At 38.6% G+C, this 21657-nt stretch overlaps 1 protein-coding gene across 1 annotated transcript in view; it reads right to left on the bottom strand.

Annotated features, from left to right (window-relative positions):
- Positions 1-225: 225 nt before the first annotated feature.
- LOC126277284 (transferrin) overlaps positions 226-21657 on the bottom strand; it is a 219079-nt gene continuing 197647 nt past the window's right edge. Inside the window, exons 8-15 of the mRNA XM_049977346.1 lie at positions 19502-19659; positions 17230-17476; positions 16988-17139; positions 11003-11152; positions 10721-10828; positions 2728-2855; positions 1656-1811; positions 226-1275 (exon numbers count right to left, since the gene is read on the bottom strand). Of these exons, the coding sequence (XP_049833303.1) occupies positions 1105-1275; positions 1656-1811; positions 2728-2855; positions 10721-10828; positions 11003-11152; positions 16988-17139; positions 17230-17476; positions 19502-19659 (1270 nt within the window). The 3' untranslated portion in view covers positions 226-1104. The remainder of the gene's footprint in view (positions 1276-1655; positions 1812-2727; positions 2856-10720; positions 10829-11002; positions 11153-16987; positions 17140-17229; positions 17477-19501; positions 19660-21657) is intronic.

The following is a 21657-nucleotide window of genomic DNA, read 5'->3' as shown; positions in this document are numbered from 1 at the left end:
ATGCTATTGACACCCAAAAGTGTTTATAGGGAATATGTAGTTTTGCATTGCTGACTTAAATATTTAAATTTTGTCATATATGTTGACTAGTTGATGATGATAACAGCTCCTGAGGAATGTGTGTATCATATGCTTGTATATAACATGTTACCACTGTGCCAAATTCATTGTTGAAGATGGGAGAAAATGGAGAAGGTAATAAATAAGTGACAACAGTTTCAACAGTTGCTAGCCAGAAGTATGTGTTTTTTATTCTTTTGCTTCATAATGTAATTACAACTTTTACATTGAGTTATAAAGAAAATAGGGTTTTTAATTTTACATGTTATTTCTCTTTGGTTGCTCTAGCAACTCATGTTTGCTTTGTTTTACTTTCAGTCATTCCTCTATCTCTCTGTGTGCTCACGTGCAACTTTAATTTTACACACACACACACACACACACACACACACACACACACACACACACACACACACACTTAGAACATCATTAAATGGCACAGGCAAAATGAAGCCTAATTCCATTTTTATGTCGTTCACACTACTCGAAGGCAATTTGTGTCACAAGTATGCCAATATGGCACAGATTCACAGGCCTGATTACCAATTCCTTCAGACATATGAAACAAAATCTTATGCCTTCTGTGTAGTAAATCTCCATAGATAATGTGATATGCTGGATTTCATATTTATTACACCATATGTACTATCAGTCAGTACCAGTTATTCCATGTACAAGATGTTTGTCTCATGAACAAAATCTGAAGTGGAGGGTCCATTATGTACTTGATACATCAGCTACTTGAATAAATACAGTATCTGGTATCATTTTATATGGCTGTATTTGTGCCAAGACATTTCAGGCTATTACCCTCCTTCGGTTGGTGTAATACATTCATCTCTTCATCAAAACAGCTTTTTTGTTGACTGCATTACAAATTTAAGAGGGGCAAAAGCCCAAAATGCATCTTTGGTTAAATAAAGCCACGTAAAAAGTTGCTGGTTGCTGTATTTCATCAAGTAATTTAATCTGCAGCCATGTAGCTCAACCACCAATATATGGCTAAATTAATGTTTGACACTTCAGACAAACTGGTCTCAAATGCTAATACAAGAAGGTCATGGTAAGTGTAATTAGCACAAGCCAAACACATCCTTGCTTCCATACAGCTGTACTTTGACACTGTTTCATTTCTGTCAGTAGGTTTTCATAATTTAATTTGAAATTGCGTTCTTCTTGTAATGTTGTGTAGTCTTCAAATCTTTCTGTGGTATCCTGTATGTGGTAGAAGAAAACTATGATTATTACTGCAACTGTAATACTGCCATAAATAATAAGGAAGGTGGTTACAGTCCTAGAAGCACCAACTTGGACAACATAATTTTAGTGCAGAAGAAAAGAAACACAGAGTAGAAACATGTTAAAATCTTATTTGGCTCAAATATAGTTTCTCAGAGTCTTAAAATATTTTTAGTGTGAAATGAGAAATCATACGTTGAGCCAATAGATGATTTTCACTTTTGGTATGAGACACCAGGACATGTATTATGACACAATATACTATATTTGTTTTTTATTAGCAACTTTCAGATTCTTGGTAGTAACCAAAGCAAGCATTAAACTGTACAAACACAACACCAAAAATGAATACTTACGTGGAATAATAAATCCTGTTGGCCATCATATTTTCCAAATAATTGAAATATTGATACTGGCGTTTTATAGTGTTTTCCAAATAAATTGCTCATCTTTAAAAATGCTGAATATATCTCTACTGCTCTCATGTCTGAAATACTGCTATCAACCATCACCTGGAAGTAAAGATGTTGGTTTACTATAGAAATGAAGTACTTTGAGCAGTTATCAGACTATGCAATTCTTTAAAAAAATGGTGCTCCTTATGTAAAATTCCCATATAACAGACACCACACACACATAATTTAAGGCGAGGACGTGGATACATACCATACTTGAACTCTTACGAGAATTGGTGAAATGCTGTGAGTAATGACAATAATTGGCAAGGGGCACTACATTAATAGTGTGTGAATAAGTTGAGAATTTGTATCTGAAAGGAAGCATGCTAAGGTAGTCCGTGCAGCTGCACTGACCACTGTGTCCACTGGGAGCCAATGTCATTAATTTGTTTGTGTCTTGATTCATGATGGCTGCAAGATCAAAATGGTGTCTGTTCTTTCACACATGTCCAACAATGGGCACTACATATGTATTAATTCAAGTTACACATACAAGTCAAACTACACAATTGGTGAAAAACTGACATGACCCTGTCACATACAGTGCTACTAGAATGTCAAACAATGTTTTTTCACTGAGTACCTGCAATTGTAAAAGCTAAATGTAAAGAATTTTGTAATGGATGATAAAACACTTAAATGTTTATCAAATATTGTTAGAAATTTGACTTTGAGCTCAAATGAGTTGAAATCATGAAGAAGGGAAATTTTGGGATTTGCAGCTGATTCCTGGGAAATTAATTGGTGTCAATAAAGAATTGTACTTCTACCTTTTTCACGGTTTATCAGTAACAAATCCATGTGCACTGTACAAGTATCTATATATTGTTAACACAAGGTGTATATCACCATTGCTGTTTAGGACTGTTTTCATTAAGGTCAATGTCTTTATTTCTGTTACAGTACCAAGCACATATGCGCAAGTCCCAGCTGTAAGAGGTTTCTTGCACAGAATATTGGTAGTACTTACTTGTCCACGTGATGACCAACTGATGTAGCAGTTGTCATTGTCAGAGTTATTAGTTTCATTTTGAACACACAATGTTTGGAAGTCCTTTGATTTCAGATTTACTGCCCATGGTTCTGTGTTGGCACCATCTGTGCAAACAGAAAAATAGATAGTGATTATCTTAATCACTACATCTGAAAATGTCTCTCTTCCAAGGATTTTGTAAGAGTGGCATACAACGACATATTTTACTGATTAGTTTCATATGCTGCCATTATGGTAATGGTGTGAAGAAGAGAAGAAAAGATCTCTACATTAGTAACTAAGTTTTATTCATAAGGAAACCATTGACTGGAGTTCATAACAGTGGAGTCATTACAGAAGATATTTATAAACAGCAGTTCAGTTACCCAATGGCTTTTTGAACAGCAAAGTTTGAGAAAAACTAAGATCATTTAGTTCATATATGAAAATACTGAGGAATTGTGGTTAAATATCGGATACATCATAAATTGTGATCTAGATCAACATGTATCAATTGAAATAACAGAAGACTGCAAAGACCCACCACGATTCAATGGTAGCATTCAGAGAATGCTGTGAAAACAGAGATTGTTACAATGTCATCACAAAAAAAGAACAGATTGAAATTGACAGATAAAACTTAATGGGAACTAAGGAGGGCTAGGTTTGGACCCTAGTATAATTTCCACAGTCACATACTGGTGGAAGATCTATCAGAAAATCCTAGGAAGTTCTAGTGATATGTAAAGTCAATGCACAAATCTAAATATTCCATTCAATGTAACACAAATGAAACTGAAGTAAGAGACAGAAGCCAAAAATTAAATTCTACATTTAAAAATGGATTACCGCTGCTATAAAATCCACTGTTCCAAGTTTACAAACATTTCGTGTACAACTTCTTTGCCTCTGTACTTCCGCCTCGACTGACATCTCTGCCCGAACTCTTTGCCTTTACAAATGACTGCTTGTGTCTGTGTATGTGTGTGTGTGTGTGTGTGTGTGTGTGTGTGTGTGTGTGTGTGTGTGTGTGTGTGTGTGTGCGCGCGAGTGTACACCTGTCCTTTTTTCCCCCTAAGGTAAGTCTTTCTGCTCCCGGGATTGGAATGACTCCTTACCCTCTCCCTTAAAACCCACATCCTTTCGTCTTTCCCTCTCCTTCCCTCTTTCCTGAAGAAGCAACCGTCGGTTGCGAAAGCTAGAAATTCTGTGTGTGTGTGTTTGTGTGTGTTTGTGTGTTTTATTTATTGTGCATGTCTACCGGTGCTTTCCCACTTGGTAAGTCTTGAAATCTTTGTTTTTAATATAAAAATGTATTCATTTATAAAGATGAAATATGCCATGGAACCAGCCCCTTTTCTAATTCACAATTGTTGAGAATGTATTTAACATAAGTAGTGCTACATGACTTGAAAAGGACGCACTGGTTTACTAAAGGATCAAAAGATTGAATGGATGGGTGGAATTTTAGACCAATATCATTAACTTCCACCTTATGCAGGAACCTACTGCAAATTTTGAACTTGGAAAATTAGAACATTCCAGGAGTTAAAGGAGCTTCTCTCAGAACACATTCATGTGAAACATAACTTCCTGTTTTTAGAAAACAAAATAGTGTGCTCCCATCATATGCATTGTCTTGCAAACAGCAGATGCAGAGGAACACACAAATTCTCCATCTTCCTTGATCTTCAAAAGGCATTTGATGTTATACCACGTTGTTGACTGGTAAGCAAGATATGATCATAAGGAGTATTTTCACAGCTGCACAGCTAACTCAGAAGTTTTTGACAAATAGAACTGAGTATGCTATACTTGAGGGTGAGTGCTCAACAGAAACGACAGAAATACTGCGTGTGCCCTAATCACGTGTGGTAGGACCACTAATGTTCTCAATACGCATAAACAGTTTTCAGATAGGGTCAGCAGTAGTAGAGATTATTCACTGAAAATGCTGCTGCTGGCAGAAAGTACTGCTGCTGGAAGAAAATAAGGAAATGCAGAGAAACTTGGGCAGAAGTTTTCACTGGGTATAAAGTATGGCAACTCTCTTCAAATGCACATAAATATAAGAGAATGTCCATATACAGAAAGTCACCACTGTTAGTTGTGTTTCTTTGTGGGAGAAGGACGAGTCATGTATGTGAAAAAGAAGATATAGAGGGTGATCACAATACATGTTACTGCAAAGCGCACAAAAAGACATCCAGAGAAGGTTTTAAACTTGTAATTTTTCTGTTTCTCCTGGAATATTTGTTTATCGAATAGTCCACAAGCATACTGGTGGTTCATAGTCTCCAACGGGCACAATATTTTGGTGATCATAAATGCCGCCATCATCTGGTGCACTGATGAACTGAGCTGCTGAGAAGGTGCAGCCAACTTGTATCCCCCCCACAAGCCTTCCCCCTGCAGTCCACGACTGCGCATCGGTGGTCACAGACATGATAGTGGCAGTGTCTGTGGTAGCATTGATGTAGGTTCTCTTTCTCTGTTCACCCAGATCATTTTGTTTGGAGAGTCTTCATAATTAAACTGAATGCTGGCTCCCACACCTTGCTAAGATTAGAGCCACAATCTTGGTTGATGAGATTGTCTCTGGTGCAAATTTCCATAGCCACTTAGATGACGCTGTCCCAGTATTTGGAAGTCTGTGCTAAGATACTGGTATGTTCATACTCTACCGCATGATTCTGAAACAAACAGTGCTCTGCAACTGCTGACTTCTTTTGATACGTCAGTCGAGTGTGCCTCTGGTGTTCTCTGCAACAATCACTGCAGGTGCACACTGTCTGTCTAATATATGTCTTTCCACACTGATGTGCAATCGGTATATGTTGACTTCCGCAAATTGAGATCATCTTTGACACTTTCCATTAATGCTTGTGTTTTACTGCGCAGGAAAAAGACAGCTTTTACTCGGTTTGTCTTCAGTATGCATCTGATTTTCACTAACGGTGCGCCAGAGTATGGTATAAAGGCAGTGGCTGCCTCTTTCTCTATGATACTGTAGTGATGAGGCAGAAAGCACACCTAAACTATCATTCTGGGTACATGTTTTTCTCAGAATACAATTACACAGTGCTTCAGCTCACTGTGTCTGAGGTGGTGCACACCATATTTACTAGTGTTTTTAATACTCCATTCCTTGGCAAAGGGTGGTGGCAGCACTCTGCATGCAAATACAGGACACTGTGTGTTTTAAATAAAATAGAAAGAAACTTCCACATGGGAAAAATATATTACAAACAAAGATTCCAAGACTTACCAAGCGGGGAAGTGCCGGTAGATAGGCACAATGAATAAAACACACACACACACACACACACACACACACACACACACACACACACACACACACAGAATTTCGAGCTTTCGCAACCGGCGGCTGCTTCGTCAGGAAAGAGGGAAGGAAAAGGAAAGGAAAAGGAAAGATGAAAGGATGTGGGTTTTAAGGGAGAGGGTAAGGAGTCATTCCAATCCCGGGAGCGGAAAGACTTACCTTAGGGGGAAAAAAGGATAGGTATATACTCGCGCGCGCGCGCGCACACACACACACACACACACACACACACACACACACACACACACACACATCCATCCATACATCACAGACACAAGCAGACATATTATCTTCCATACACTCCTTGGCCTCATGTGAGTATCCAATTGGACATACCTCAAAGGTCAATGGTCTTCTCTTCAAATTTCTGACCAATAAGCTCTAGTAACTCTCGTAAAGGCACCCTGGTGAGTAACAAAACAACGTTGAAACTCACCGGAAAATGTGTCTTCAACCCTGAAGTGTTGAGGCGTTTTACAAAATCCACAGAATTGCTGATGTGATTAGGACATTTACTCTCATAAGAGGTTAGCATTTACATCAGATATTTTGATAGCAAGTATGTAGGTTTGTTTCGCATTCTCGTTGTCTTCCAGTGTCCCTTAAAAAGGGGGGGGGGGGGGACACATTTGTGTCAACTAACTGTAAAGAATCTACTTGATGTTTCATTACTGAGTCCCATTACACGTTTCCCTCTGCTTTCAGTATATGTACATGGTGGTATACATTTTACGTAAATTTTGTGCCGTATTTCATGTGCATAATTAGTCACATTTTATAGTATGTACCACACCAATGGCATTTTTAACACATAATTTTGCTAAAACTGGAATCTGGAAGTTATAAATTGAAAACTTGAGCTATAAACATTAGTGAAATGGTGTTGCTATGTAACAAAAATAGGTCTGTGACTCCAGTGTTTCATGGAAAGAAAAACAGATATTCACCATGCAAATTTTGTTATAATTGTCAAAGAAAATTCAACTGAGGAAACTAAAAATCTAACCAATTATGAAACAAAATTGGTTGCTAGTGAAATGTTTAGTATTGCCAAATATGCACACATGAAAGTAAAAGTGAAAGCACTATTCCAGCTTTACAGCTGGTAGTTCCCTCTTCAGGGAGGAGAGAGGGGTAGTTTGGGGAAAGTAAAAGGGAAGGGCAGGTGACTCAGAGCCCAGGATGAGTGGGACGCAGCTGCTGTGAGGATGAGGGTAAATGAAGACCTTTGCTTCCATTTGTTCTCACAATAGGTGAGTGACCTGCCTTCCTTTTTAACCTTTCTCAACCCAACCCTTTCTCCTCCCTGAAGAATTAACTAATAGTTCTGAAAGCTAGGACAGTGTTTCTGTTTTTACTTAGATATATTTTTATTGGCAGTGCTAAACTTTTGTCTCTTTAGAGTTCAGTACTGACCAGAAATTCTGTCTCAATTTATCTAAAATCGTTACTTTTTTCCCTGGTTAAACACTGTGTTCATTCATCCAGAATGAAGATTTTCATCTGAAAATACAAAGACTATTTAGAGTTCCATTTTCAGTTTCTATGCCAAGTGGGTAACAATTGCAAGTGTGTGTAGCATCTACACCAGCTATGGGATTCATCAGCAGTTCAGGGATGAAAGTGCTACAAAGAAAATGACATTGACATTTGATAATTCGTTGTGATAGTATTCAACAAAATTGGTACCTCCATAGCATACGATGTTCTTAGGGAATAATTTTCTGGAGCAGTGCACATAAAGCAAATAAATTGATCATTCAGCAGAAGTGAGCAGTAAGAATATTGTGTGTTGTGGCAACATCCCCCTGAGCTGACTTCACAACCCGTGCCAAGACAAGAAAGCAAGCTGCCTAGGAAACCTGGTTGTTAGAGGTGGCAAGATGAATTTCCTTAGGCTGTGGCCCAACACTGAACTGCATTGGTCACTTACATGGCTGAAGGTGAGGCTTTGTCACAACGAAGCTGGGCAGAGCCACTATAAATGCCCACTACTCAGGCTCTAGCAATACCTTATCTTCAACTACTGCTGACACCCAAGACAGACTGCTTGCAACTGTCGGTCCCGTGTGGGCCAGTCAGCTTCATCTACATCTAGCCGCAACATCTGCTAGCTGTTGGTCTACGGGCTGCTGGCGGACATGACAATATCAGAGCATGAGCCTGTGCCACTGGGAAGTGCCCATTTCCAGGACAACTTTGTACAGTCTCTGGGTGTTTGTGGGGATCCAGGGTTCAGAGCTTGCACACCAGCAGTCTATGATTCTGACTGTAGCCTGAGTGGCCCACCTGCCCAGCACATATTTGTGACGAATGTCAGTGTCACGTATGCAAGGCCATACCAGCCACTATCACTTCATTAAGAAAGTGCTCCTGCCCAGCGTTCTCACACCGCTAGGCCGAGCCTGCCATCATGTGCTATGCTGAGCTAGTGGCTGTTGCCTGGGTGTCTTTTCACACTACTGAGTCACTCTGTATGGCCGTCTTACTGAATGAAGAACCGTATTGCTAACTGAGCTCTTTAATTCCAAGACCACTGGGGAGTTGGTAATACTGATGTGCACACATCACTCTGAAACAACCGTTGTGGCATTAATGGTATTTGCACTTCTGATGCCATTATAAGTGTTAAGTAGGTAACTGCACTTTTGCAGAGTCTTATTTTGGGATCTAGGTATTCTTATATTAGCTTCTCAATACATTCAAATCAAATCAATATTTTGTTATAGTGACAATTAAAATCAGTTTCTGCTGAGTTATGATAACAATCACAATACCAGGTAAAAAATTTAAAAATAAATTATTTTCTTGTAGACTTTTTCTTCTTGTCTAGGATACATAGAGTAGTTACGTACTCTGCTGCAAAGATACCCAGCAAGCTCCCATCTAACATAAAGCGAGATACTGGAATCGCAATAGATCCAAAAGAAAATAAAAATTAAAAAAAATCATCATTAGCCACTCTTTCTACAAATTATCTGAATATCTAGAGTCAAAGATTGTAAAATTATGTTAACTACATGGACAAGGCAACCAGAGCTTTACTAATAAAGCAGTTTTATCAAAACAACAACACTAGTGCTGCTGCGCTTTGTGAGTATAGATGCATTAAAGGAATATTGAGAGGTTCTCTTTCTGCACTGGGGTTGAAGAACACAATTCAGAAGTTCGAATAAACTGTTGATTTGGGAATTGCTCATGGGAGAGGCTGATGGCCAACTGCACCACAAATTGTTGAAGAAGTTACTGTTGCCATGGTTGAGAATGCTGGATACAATATATGACCTTCAAGCAGTGCACTAGTTGTGTCATGACAGTTAAACATTCCACTGTCCATTGTTCGGAAAGTGCTGTTAATAACTGTGAAATGGTATCTCTAGTGCAGTTCCATACTGTCGCCGGAGCAGATAGTTGTCACGTTGAGCAATGTTTGTAGCCTGGAATGTAAACACGCTATGCAGGTAACAAATGTAACTCTCTCTTGTACAAATTAAAATGTGTTTCTTTCACTGGTTTATTCATTATTTCTCTTCTGCATGTACTTAAAATGTTTCCACAAAGTTTCATTGTCCTATGATCATTCATTTTTCGTGGGCACCCTCTCAAACAGTGAAGTTTAATTTTAAACACTGTATACTATAAACAGCCAAGTAGCAGTGTTCTTTGTAAAGCTGCAAAAATAGTAATGCTATATAAACAGCACTCAGTATTTGTAGATATAATAATTGTTTCCTTTGAAAAGTTCTACTGGAATCAAGTAAATATTAAGCTACCAATAATATACAAGGAGTAGCTATGTAACATATGTGAGGGGGCAGCAAGTTTTTCAAAGGAGCAGCTTTTCTTCCACATTTAACTGGTGTAAACATGAATATTGATAGTTTATTGTTAATACAGTATGAAGATTAAGTTGCCTTTTATTAATTTATACTTTGTCTCACTGAATATCTCTGAAGGTTCTCCTTCTTGATGGGATGTATGTACCACATTGAGTTAATGAATGCACACAGTTTAGGAACACACAGTCTATTCCCCATAAAATTTGTGAAGCGTATTGTAAACACACAATGACTATGTTACTGATATGGAAATTGTTGTGAAGTTCAGTAAAGGAAGGAACAATGTGAATGAGGAGGAATAGTTCTGGGTGGCCACCTCTGAGCATTTTCTACAACTTAATTGTAATTCGGAAGCTCCTTTGCGATGTATTTCTATACAATCAAGATTGATGTTGCAGAGCATGCTCCAGCCATCCACAGAAACACTTATTGTGTCACAGTACATAAACCATAGCGCTCAATTACTTACTGGTGACATGTCGTGTTGCAGATGTAGATGACGAGAGGTGTTTGTAACATTTCTGTGCCTTTGTGAGGCTCAGAAAATTCAGCATAGTTGCAGCTTGGTACACAACTATGGGGAGGGGCCATTCACTAGATCCAATGGTACCCGGACAATAACAATATCTGACTGACTGACTGGGGCTAGCCTTAAATATAAACTTGTGACCATAAGGTCTCACCTTTCCTGGGAAAAAATACTGCCAAAATGAAAAGTAGCCTTAAAGATATGTCACCTAAAGTGTCAACTGATTTTTTTGTGTTATTTGTTTAACATAATGATTAATATTTTTTTCAGACAACTCACCTGTATTTCTCATGATTGTGTCAATTGTTACGAAAGCGACATCACCTTTCTGAGAAGCCAAACAATGGAAAGCACCAGTCTCTCCATCAAACATTTTCTTCTCTCTCTCTAAAAAGAAAAATAATTACTAAATAGTGTTTTCTGTTTGTTTATTCACATTTCAAATTACTTGCCTACAACAACTGAGAATATCCACATAAGGTCACAGTTAACACCAGTATGCTTTCTACATGTTTTTATGGGCAATCAAGTAATTGGTAATCAAATAATATGAAGTCATACCTGAGGGGCACAATGATTTGAAAGCCACTTCAGAAGTATTTACTCCACTGACACATATGTCAGAAAAGAACATTCCAACTGCTCTAGAGAAAGGACAAGCAGCAGGGAGGTTGCCTTTCCTTAACAGGGTTACTAATGCCGAATTCCATCCTGAAATGTGACATTTTTAAATGCTGATGAGATATGTACAACATTTTCAAAACTAGAATCACTACCTACAACCATCCCCTGACCCCCCGCCCCCCCAACACACACACACACACACACACACACACACACACACACAAAAAAAAAAACCACCTCCTCATTAATCTAATCTATATGTTGCACTGTTGATTTAATACTCATCTAATTATGAACAGCCGGCCGGGGTGGCCGAGCGGTTCTAGGTGCTACAGTCTGGAACCGCACGACCGCTACGGTCGCAGGTTCGAATCCTGCCTTGGGCGTGGATGTGTGTGATGTCCTTAGGTTAGTTAGGTTTAAGTAGTTCTAAGTTCTAGGGGACTGATGACCATAGAAGTTAAGTCCCTTAGTGCTCAGAGTCATTTTTTGAATTATGAACATTAATACAGTACAACATTTCCAGCTGTCTTATAGTTTCTTATTTGGAGTTGTTTTACTTGTTTTGCCATCAGCAGAGGCATTGGTAATGATTCTTTTTTTATATTACTGAATTACTTAGTTTCTCACCCAGCTGAGTTTTCAATTCTAAGTACCAAACACTACATAACAACATTCCAGAAACAAATATCTAAGTGCTTACTACTAGTTAGTAGTAATTATGAGGCTACTAAAAGATAGTAAGTTTCAATCAGTTCTATTGTATTAATAAAATGTACTACATAACTACAATCAAGTCACAAATACGGTTCTGATATTCACTTTGTGTGAATCATATTTTGGGGAAACCATGAGAGAAGTCTCCGGGATGTAAAGAGATGTCACAAATGTACATTTTATTTAAATCTAACTTAACTTTTTGAAATATTATAGTTTTATATTCCTATTAATTATATTTATAATTGAATTAATAATTTCAAAAGCCCCTGTGAAGATACTCTTCAAAGGAACAGGAATTGTTACACAGAAAGTTCTTTAATTCACTTAAACTCCAAAGCATTTACATTTAATATTTCTGATCGGTTATTGAATACATGTCTATCATTTCTTTGAAGTGAGATAGAAACTTCCTGCACTGTGGCATCTCTAATTATTAACAGTTTTAGACTGCTGTGGTGACTGAGATGGGCTATGGATTGGATCAGCAGCTGAACCATCCTCTGATATTTCAGCTTCATTCAAAATGTTTATTTCTTGTATTTTCATTAGTTCTCTTATCCACAAAAGCACATTATGCATAAAATATTGCACAGATCAGTTGCTTATATACATACATAAAGGTAAAGGCTGAGAACTTAAATTTCTATGTGTACATTTTAAATTGCAAATCATGCCTGTTTATACAATATACCTCATACACTTTAATATTCTTCAGTGGAGTAAAAGCAATGGTACTGTTCATACGAAATTGGAAAATCTTTAAAGGTTTTTATGTTTTTGGGAACTACACTCTCAAAAAGTTATGCACCATGAAGAAGTTATGCAAATTGGTCACAAAGTGATATTCGTATCTATGGGAAATGCAAACTGTAAACTTTAGCGGCTGATAGATGAATGAGTGAAGCAGCAGCACAATTTCACTGTGCAAATGGCAAGGACAGTAAAGAAGGGGACACGTTGAAACCAGGACATAAAAAGTCTTTGCCAATTTAATTCCATGTACTCAGTTGGACAGCAACTATGCCTCACAGATGCGGACATGAATAATATACACAGATGTCAGAATTTGAGAGAGAACATGTAGCTGGGCTCAAAGAAGCTTGTTGGAGTAATCAGTGAATTACTCAACATTTTAATAGGAGTGTCCGCCCCCATTAGCTGAGTGGTCAGTGCAGTGGAATGCCATGCCAAGGAACCTGGGTTCGATTCCTGGCTGGGGCAAGGATTTTATCTGCTCACGGACTGGGTGTTGTGTTGTCCTCATCATAATTTCATCCCCATCTCTAACACACAAGTCGCCCAACGTGGCATTGAATGCAATAAGTACTTGCCCTCGGCGGACGAATGTCCCTGCATGGGGGACACCTGGCCCACAATGCCGTATGCTCATTTCCATGTTAATAGGAGCAATGCCACTATTCAGTGATATTGGCAGGAATGGGTGAACCATGACCAGCACAGCATCAAGAAGGAAGCGGTTGAGCTAGAGAAATGACAGAATGTGAGGCCCAAGTAATTGCCAGAGAGGCACTCAGAGCCCCGGATTCATCATTATCATCAATATGATGTGCACCTGGTGCTTCATTGATCACAAGGACCATTAATAGGCAGCTAACAGAAAGGGGGCTGAGTGCATGGTGCCCCTTGCACCGATTACCATTTACTCCTGTATATGAACATGCCCATTTGCAGTGGTATCTGCTGCATTCAGCCTGGAATCTCAGCGATGAATCCTGCTTTGAAATGAGCCCAAATGACCAGTGAAGATGCATCTGGAGATGCCCCAGGTGGATGTGGGATATAAACTCGTGTCTAGAGGTGCCCCAGACAGAGATGGGATACTAACCTGACTGTCACTCGCCACTGCCTGACAGCCAGTAGTGATGGTCTGGAATGCAGTTTCACAGCAGGACCTCTTTGGTTGTCATCCACGGCACCAGGTAGACAATATTCTATGCACTGTTTTGTTGCCATTCATGGCAAATCACCCTTGGCTTACATTTCAGTAAGATAATGCCTGCATGCACATGGTGGCAGTTTTTACTGCTTATCTTCATGATTGCCAAAACCTACCTTGGCCAGCAAGGTCACCTGATTTCTCCCCAATTGGGAACATTTGGAGCATTGTGGGCAGGGCTGTCCAGCCATCTTGAGATTTTGATGATCTAACACCCCCGTTAGATATACACTATGTGATCAAAAGTATCCAGACACCTGGCTGAAAATGACTTACAAGTTCTTGATGCTTTCCATCGGTAATGCTGGAATTCAATATGGTTTTGGCCCACCCATACCCTTGATGACAGCTTCCACTCTCGCAGGCATACATTCCATCAGGTGCTGGAAGGGTTCTTGGGGAATGGCAGCCCATTATTCATGGAGTGCTGCACTAAGGAGAGGTGTTGATGTCAGTCAGTGAGGTCTGACATGAAGTCGGCATTCCAAAACATCCCAAGGGTGTTCTATAGGATTCACGACAGGTACCTGTCCAGGCCAGCCCATTACAGGGATGTTATTGTCATGTACCCACTCCACCACAGGCTGTACATTATGAACGATGCTTGATCATGTTGAAAGATGCAGTCGCCATCCTCGAATTGCTCTTCAACACTGGGAAGCAACAAGGTGCTTAAAACATCTATGTAGGCTTGTGCTGTGATAGTATCATGCAAAACAACAAGGGGTGCAACCCCCTCCATGAAAAACATGACCACACCACAACACCACCACCTCCAAATTTTACTGTTGGCACTACACAGACTGGCAGATGACGTTCACCGGGCATTCGCATCCTGCCATTGGATCGCCACATTGTGTACCGTGATTTGCCACTCCAAACAACATTTTTCCATTGTTCAATTGTCCAATGTTTACACTCCTTGCACCAAACAAGGTGTTGTTTGGCATTTACCAGGGTGAAGTGTGGCTTATGAGCAGCCACTCGACCATGAAATCCAAGTTTTCTCACCTCCCCCCTAACTGTCATAGTACTTGCAGTGGATCTTGATGCAGTTTGGAATTCCTGTGTGATGGTCTGGAGAGACGTCTGGCTATTACACATTACGACCCTCTTCAACTGTCAGCGGTCTCTGTCAGTCAACAGACGAGATCGGCTTGTACACTTTTCTGCTGTACATGTCCCTTCATGTTTCTACTTCACTATCACACCAGAAACAGTGGATGTAGGGATGTTTAGGAGTGTGGAAATCTCTTGTACAGATGCATGACACAAACGACACCCAATCACCTTACCATGTTGGAAGTCCGTAAGTCCCGTGGAGTGCCCAACTCTGCTAACTCACGATGTCTAATAACTACTGAGGTTGCTTATATGGAGTACTAGGCAGTAGGTGGCAGCAAAATGCACCCAATAAGAAAAACATATGTTTTTGGGGGTGCCTGGATACTTTTGACCACATTGTGTAATTTTGCACGATCTCCTTCAGGAGGACATTGAACAACTCTTTCAATTAAAGTGAAGCTGAATAACTGCTTCCATAAGTGCCAGAAGTAGATCAATGCATTACTGACTTGTTCAATTTGTGAAGCTTTATTTCTTGCACAAATCATTCAATTTTTCTAATTATCATTTTTGCTTTTTGAATGTGCTTCAACTGCTTTTGTGTTTTCCCAGAACGTGACCTCATATTTAAGGTGAGAATGAAAGTGGGCATATTGTGCATTCTTTACTGTTTTTGCTCTTCAGCAGGATTTTAGTGAGCAAAGATGGTAGCAGATTTTGCTTTCAGATATTCAGTATGTATATTGTGTTACAATCTTATTCCTAAAAATTTTGTTTCTGCACTATTGCCAACTGTTTTACCAGTGATAGAGATGAATTTGAAATAAATCGGTAGTTTGCATCTTATCACTGAAGCCTTTGTTACACTGACTCTCAAATACTGCTGTTACCTGGTTTCTCTGGACTTAGACTTTTTTTTTTTTTTTTTTTTTTTTTTTTTTTTTTTTTTTTTTTTTTTTTTTACTGTGTTGATCGTGTGTCACGTAAGGCAATTTTTTGTATCAGGCTATGATACAAAACTATCTCACTATTGGATTATTCAATGCAACTGCCAGCACACAGTAGAAATGTTCACTACAAAAATTATTATTTGCAGTTGCATACAGAATAGGAATTAAAGGTTGGTAAAACTGATCCTTTCTAAGTTTATACAAAATTTTTATGAAAACAACAAATTTTGTAAATTGAAATATGTCATTGACACAGACACATAAATGGAAAAAGTGAGGTAATATAACTGAAAATATGAATGGTTTAGAACAAAAAGAAAAAAATTGTAGGCAGTGGGTCATTATTGAACACTTCTACTGTTTTAGTGTTAAGAATGGAGGATTTGCACAGTTACGTGACAAGTAGCAATGTCAATTGCAAGTAAGTCTCTGTTCCTATGTTCTGATAAATATAAATATGATCATGAAGATATTAAGATATTATTAATGGATAATTATTCCTACTTGATATAACTGAGTATGTAACAATAGTTTTCCATAGTAGTGTCTTTGATACTCTCTCTTTAAAAAGTACCGGGAAGCACAAATGCATCCAATGATAGTTAATTATTAATGCTGTTTTTGACAGTTTCTGCTCTTTATTAATGTATGCTTAACTCATTCCACATTCTTGAAAGATTTCTTTCATTATAAAGGCCACAAAACATGAGGAATAAATGAATAATTATTGCCATTGCCATTACTATGTTTAAAGCTTGCTGAATGATCCAGCAATAGGAAACGGAGAATTGAAGAAGTGAAATTTGGCTATTAACAAAATTCCTGGAGGTGGATACAATTACATATGTCCAGTGCAGAGGTGTTAAAAAAACTCAATGTCTGTATGATCATTCCGCAGAATCTGAATTTGCTCAGGGTGCAGCTGTATAGTAGACCATGACCTGACTTGGACCTTTTCTTCGTGCAGAAAATGTTAACAGATAAGATATCCAAGCACACTGCAAACAAAACTGTGCAGTCATAAGAGCACAGTTTGCAAGATTTAGTGGTCTGGGTTCACTCACAATTAAACTCTGTAGGAAGTTTGATTATGTCCTACACTCTAAAGCACAACGAAAGTTTCATCCCACAATTCTTTGATTCCTAGGCCAAGTTCTATTTCCTCAGTTCATTTGTTCATACAGTAGCAAACATAACTATTTTCTTTTATTACAATACCATGACACTTACCAACACCATTAAATTTTGTGAAACATGCTTTCTTTCCTTTTAACATGGTCATGTTTTTGATTTTGGAATCTCTTCGTACTACTGCAGCCATCCTGTACAAGTCCACAAGACTGTCGGTGTACTCAAAAATGAGTGGTTTTAATCCATACTTCCTAAAAAGGTAAATAAAATGCAAATTATTTAGAGCATGCAGAGTGAAAAAACATACTTCCTGTCATAATATAATGATTTATTAGTTTTACTTCGCAGCTGTAGTAAGTAGTTCTGGTCCAATAACAACCACTTCAGAAGTTTTCTGATGAACAGCTTTCATGCAATCCTCAGTTGAACTTTTTTCTGTACAATCAATGTCAGGTTCAATTCCATATGCTTTAGCAGCTTGTTTTAGCCAGCTACATTTTGAATATTCTTTGTCTGATTTTGTGCAGATTCGTATAACCCGGAGTGGATCACAATGTGTCATAGTATTAGCACTTTCAAATCCAGGAGCTGTAAGAAAAAATAAACATACAAGTTATATTTTTCCAGTAAATTTAATTTTAAAACTTGTTAATTTTACCTTATTACATCAAAAGTCATCTAACACTAAATAAGAAAGTAAAAAATGAAGTTGAACCCTGTGTAGAAAAAAGTAATACAATTGCTTAAACAAACGGAAGCAAAGCAGAGGTAATAGAAAATGAAAAGAAGGTTACAGGCACAAGCCATAAGGTTCTGGGACAATAAGTTGCTCTGCTAGAGAGAGAGAGAGAGAGAGAGAGAGAGAGAGAGAGAGAGAGAGAGAGAGAGAGAAGAAGAAGAAGAAGAAGAACTGTTCTGTTACAAACAACATAAAGAGTGTGAAGTGATAACAGAGACTGAAGATTTGTGTTACAAAGAAGTAATAATAATTTGCGTGGAAAGAAATGGTAGAGGAAAGAGGGATTGATGCAAAAGAACGAAAAAGCAGCCATCTCTCTCACACTTTTTATTGATCAGTACCTTAATATGAACATCTCATTAAGAGGCTTAACATGGGCAATCTGGAAAATATGAGCCAATTCACTACAAAGATTTTTTGGCAACACTGAATGGTTTTGAGTTTATGGAAGGCTATTCAGCTGTTCATACTTCTCAACAAATTGTAGGAAAATACTATTGCAGCAATCTTATGGATATCTTTAATGAATACAAAAGTAAGAAATAAGGGATATGTTGGAAATTAGTGGGTCTTCAAAAGTTTAAATGTCAGAATACTGTTGAATTTTGAAACACCAGATTATAATAAACTATACAAACAAAAACCTCACATTGGGATGTGCAGATGTTTTTTTAGGACTGCTTTGCAAAAAGTGAACCGATAATTCACTACAAAATTATCTGTGATGAAAGATGAATTTAATTTGTGTTGAGTACAAACAACAGTCCAGGTTCTTCCTATATTGTAGTTCACTTTACTGTATAAAAAAGCATAAATTTTTTCTCTGCATGAAAGTTTTTATTTCTGGTGTCATTCATGTAGTGCAAGAACAACAATCTCATCATCACAAGTTTCCTTCTAAACTAAAAGTCTAGCTACTCAAAAATCTGTTATTTTTATTTTTAAAGTTATTGTACACCACTGAATTTGTGTCAAACCCGAAAGTAATAGGAATAATGAAATAGGAAATACAAAACAAACTGTGGAAAATCCAACATGGAATAGCTACAATGTGAAAAGGATATGTTGCTACTCACCACCTAGATGAGGTACTGTGTGTCAGACAGGCACAATGAAAAAGACTGCTAGATATTTTGTAGCTGTTGGACTAAGTTCTTCGTCAGACAAAGATGAAACAAAAACACACACATCACACAACCACTACTCCCACACAAATGGCCACTGTTATCTCTGGCCACCTGAGCCTGGGTCAGAGGCAAGTAGTGATCTTTTCTGTGGTGAGTAATGGAGGTACAGAAGCAGGGAAGTATAATGGGATAGGGCCAGGGGAAGCTGCTAGTGCTGCCTGTGGCAGAGTACTGGATTGCGGCAGAGACAGGACAGCAGCTGTAAGGTACAGCATAGGGTAGCTGTGCTGCGGGGGGCAGGGAGGAGGGGGGGACAAAGGGAGAGAAAAGATGCAAAGAAGGGTTAAGGTCTATGCACAGGTGCACTGGCGAGATAGAAAGCATGACTATGTCCGCAGTGAGGGCAGAGAAGGGGCTAGGCATGTGGAAGACAGGAGGGACTCGTGAAGTTTCAGGCCTTGGAGGCTTTGGAAAGGGTAAGTTGTAGTGAGAGTTCCCACCTTCTCATACTTCAGACAAGCTGGTGTTAGTGGGAACTATACAGATGGAAAAGGCTGTGAAGCATTTAAAGTCAAGTACATGCATTAGGTGGCATGCTTAGCAACTCAGTGTCTCTTGGCCACAGTTCAGTGGTGGCCATTCATGCAAACAGACAGCTTATTAATTGTAATGCTGCAGAGTAGTTGAAGTTAAATTGCTTGAACGCATAGCTGCTTTCAGAGGTTAATGTTTTAGCCTCTCCAATACCTTGTCTGAGATATCCTTCTGGTGACATGATAGCTGGAAGCTGCACAGGAGTCTGCTGTACAACATTCAGCAAATGATGTATGGCCCATATCCAATGTACAACAGGGTCTGCTTGTGCTACTTCAGTTATCATCTGCTGAACACGAGCTGCCACCTGGCTGTCAAAGACATATTTTCAGATATCAGCATTTTATTTAAAAACTTTTTAATGTATGGTGCAACAGTTTTTTTTACCAAAGATTGTACAGAACCCACCATAATAATTTTCAATCACTTGCACACACATATAAAATGTGAGATAATCACTTACGGAAATATATTCAGACAAATAAAACTTAAATTTAAATGTAGTCTTTGAAACCCCATAAACTACTTCTGATGCTATTAGTGTAGGGATTTATTAATTTTTTTTCTAGTTATTTGAAACTAAAGACACTATTAATATTAAACTCATACAGGAAATCACATTTTATTTTACTTAATACATGTTCTTATTCTACTCATTCCTTTGTATATTTGTGATGCTAGGATGTGTAATAAGCCAAGATAAAAATTATAAAGTGTAACATGAAAGAACTTTATTACATGCATTAGAAGGACTGTTGCAAACAAAAGTTTCTGAAAAGCACAATAAAAAATAAGGAAAAAATGAAGAAGAAAAACTTCATTTTTTTCAGGTGTCTATGGCAGATTACTGCTAGAAAAGGGGCCTGTTTTGATCCATATCTGGAATAAAGTGTAATGAGCATCTCATATGGTTCAGTGGCCTTTACTATGTCAAGCCTCTTCAACTGTTTTTTAATTATATGTACATTTACAAAACCTTGTACACATGATTTTGGTCCAATGATAGATTTTACAGGAGGTTTTAGATAACCCAGTAGATTCAACCATTATTTTGAATTCAATAACTGTGACAAACAAGACTGATTTGTGTTTACATTGCTTGAGAATTTGGACTATGTTGAATCTGCCATGCATGTCTTTCTAGAGAATAGCAACTTCCCAATATTTTTATTCAATGGTGTTGCACCTTTCTGACCTGTCATTGTCTTCCTCCACACAAAGTTACATAGCATCTGGCCTACAATAGTCCTGAGTTTATGATTTAGCTCCTCCAAATTTGAATCCCCATAATTAAATGTTTGCTGTTCAGGTAGTTTTTGGTAATTGTTAAGGAGAAATATGTTGTTACCTTTCCTGTTCACTGATTACCTCACAACTGTAGAAAATAATTCTCAGTGCCAAAAAAATCTTTGTTCCAGGATCCCCTTCTAAAACTACCCTATTAACTGGCAGACTGAACCCTTTCTGTGTCAATATGGTATTATTGGAGAAATAATGTATCATTTTATCCAAACGTTCTCTGAAATTGTAAAATGTAAACTTTCACGGCCGGAACTGTCATGATTAATAAAATTCTTTTCCGGGCTATTATGCCGTGGTCTGATGGATTTCGCATTGTAATCCGACGTTTCGTCCCCATCTGCGGAGGACATCTTCAAGGGGGTTCGTGGCTTCTGTTAACTTTCGAAACACACACTGTCTCACTACTGACTGCAGCAAATTTTTGTTTTCGCGTGCTCCCGCGCATAGGCGTGACGTCACATGTTTTGAATACGTGAGCGCAATTGGCCGTTGTCGGTTGCCGCCGTCCGCTGTTGCTATCATCCCATGGCGGAAGACTGGTACACATCTTCTTCAGCACCGGCATCCAGATGTCATTCAATTTCACGCCCTCCTCCTTCCTATTAAAATTCCTGGGGTGTTTCATAATCTCTATAGCCTCTCTGTAAAGCCTTTCATGATATCCGCTTGTGGCTGCCAGTACTCGAGTTCTATCAAAATAAATGTGGTGGTCTCCTGACTGCAAAGCGTGTTCCGCAACAGCTGATCTATCAATCTCTCCCCTTTACAGAGAGGCTATAGAGATTATGAAACACCCCAGGAATTTTAATAGGAAGGAGGAGGGCGTGAAATTGAATGACATCTGGATGCCGGTGCTGAAGAAGATGTGTACCAGTCTTCCGCCATGGGATGATAGCAACAGCGGATGGCGGCAACCGACAACGGCCAATTGCGCTCGCGTATTCAAAACATGTGACGTCACGCCTATGCGCGGGAGCACGCGAAAACAAAAATTTGCTGCAGTCAGT

The sequence above is a fragment of the Schistocerca gregaria genome, chromosome 1 (assembly GCF_023897955.1).
Source record: "Schistocerca gregaria isolate iqSchGreg1 chromosome 1, iqSchGreg1.2, whole genome shotgun sequence".
Lineage (NCBI taxonomy): Eukaryota > Metazoa > Arthropoda > Insecta > Orthoptera > Acrididae > Schistocerca > Schistocerca gregaria.
The sequence above is the reverse complement of the archived record's forward strand: the minus strand, read 5'-3'. Positions and strand labels throughout refer to the sequence as shown.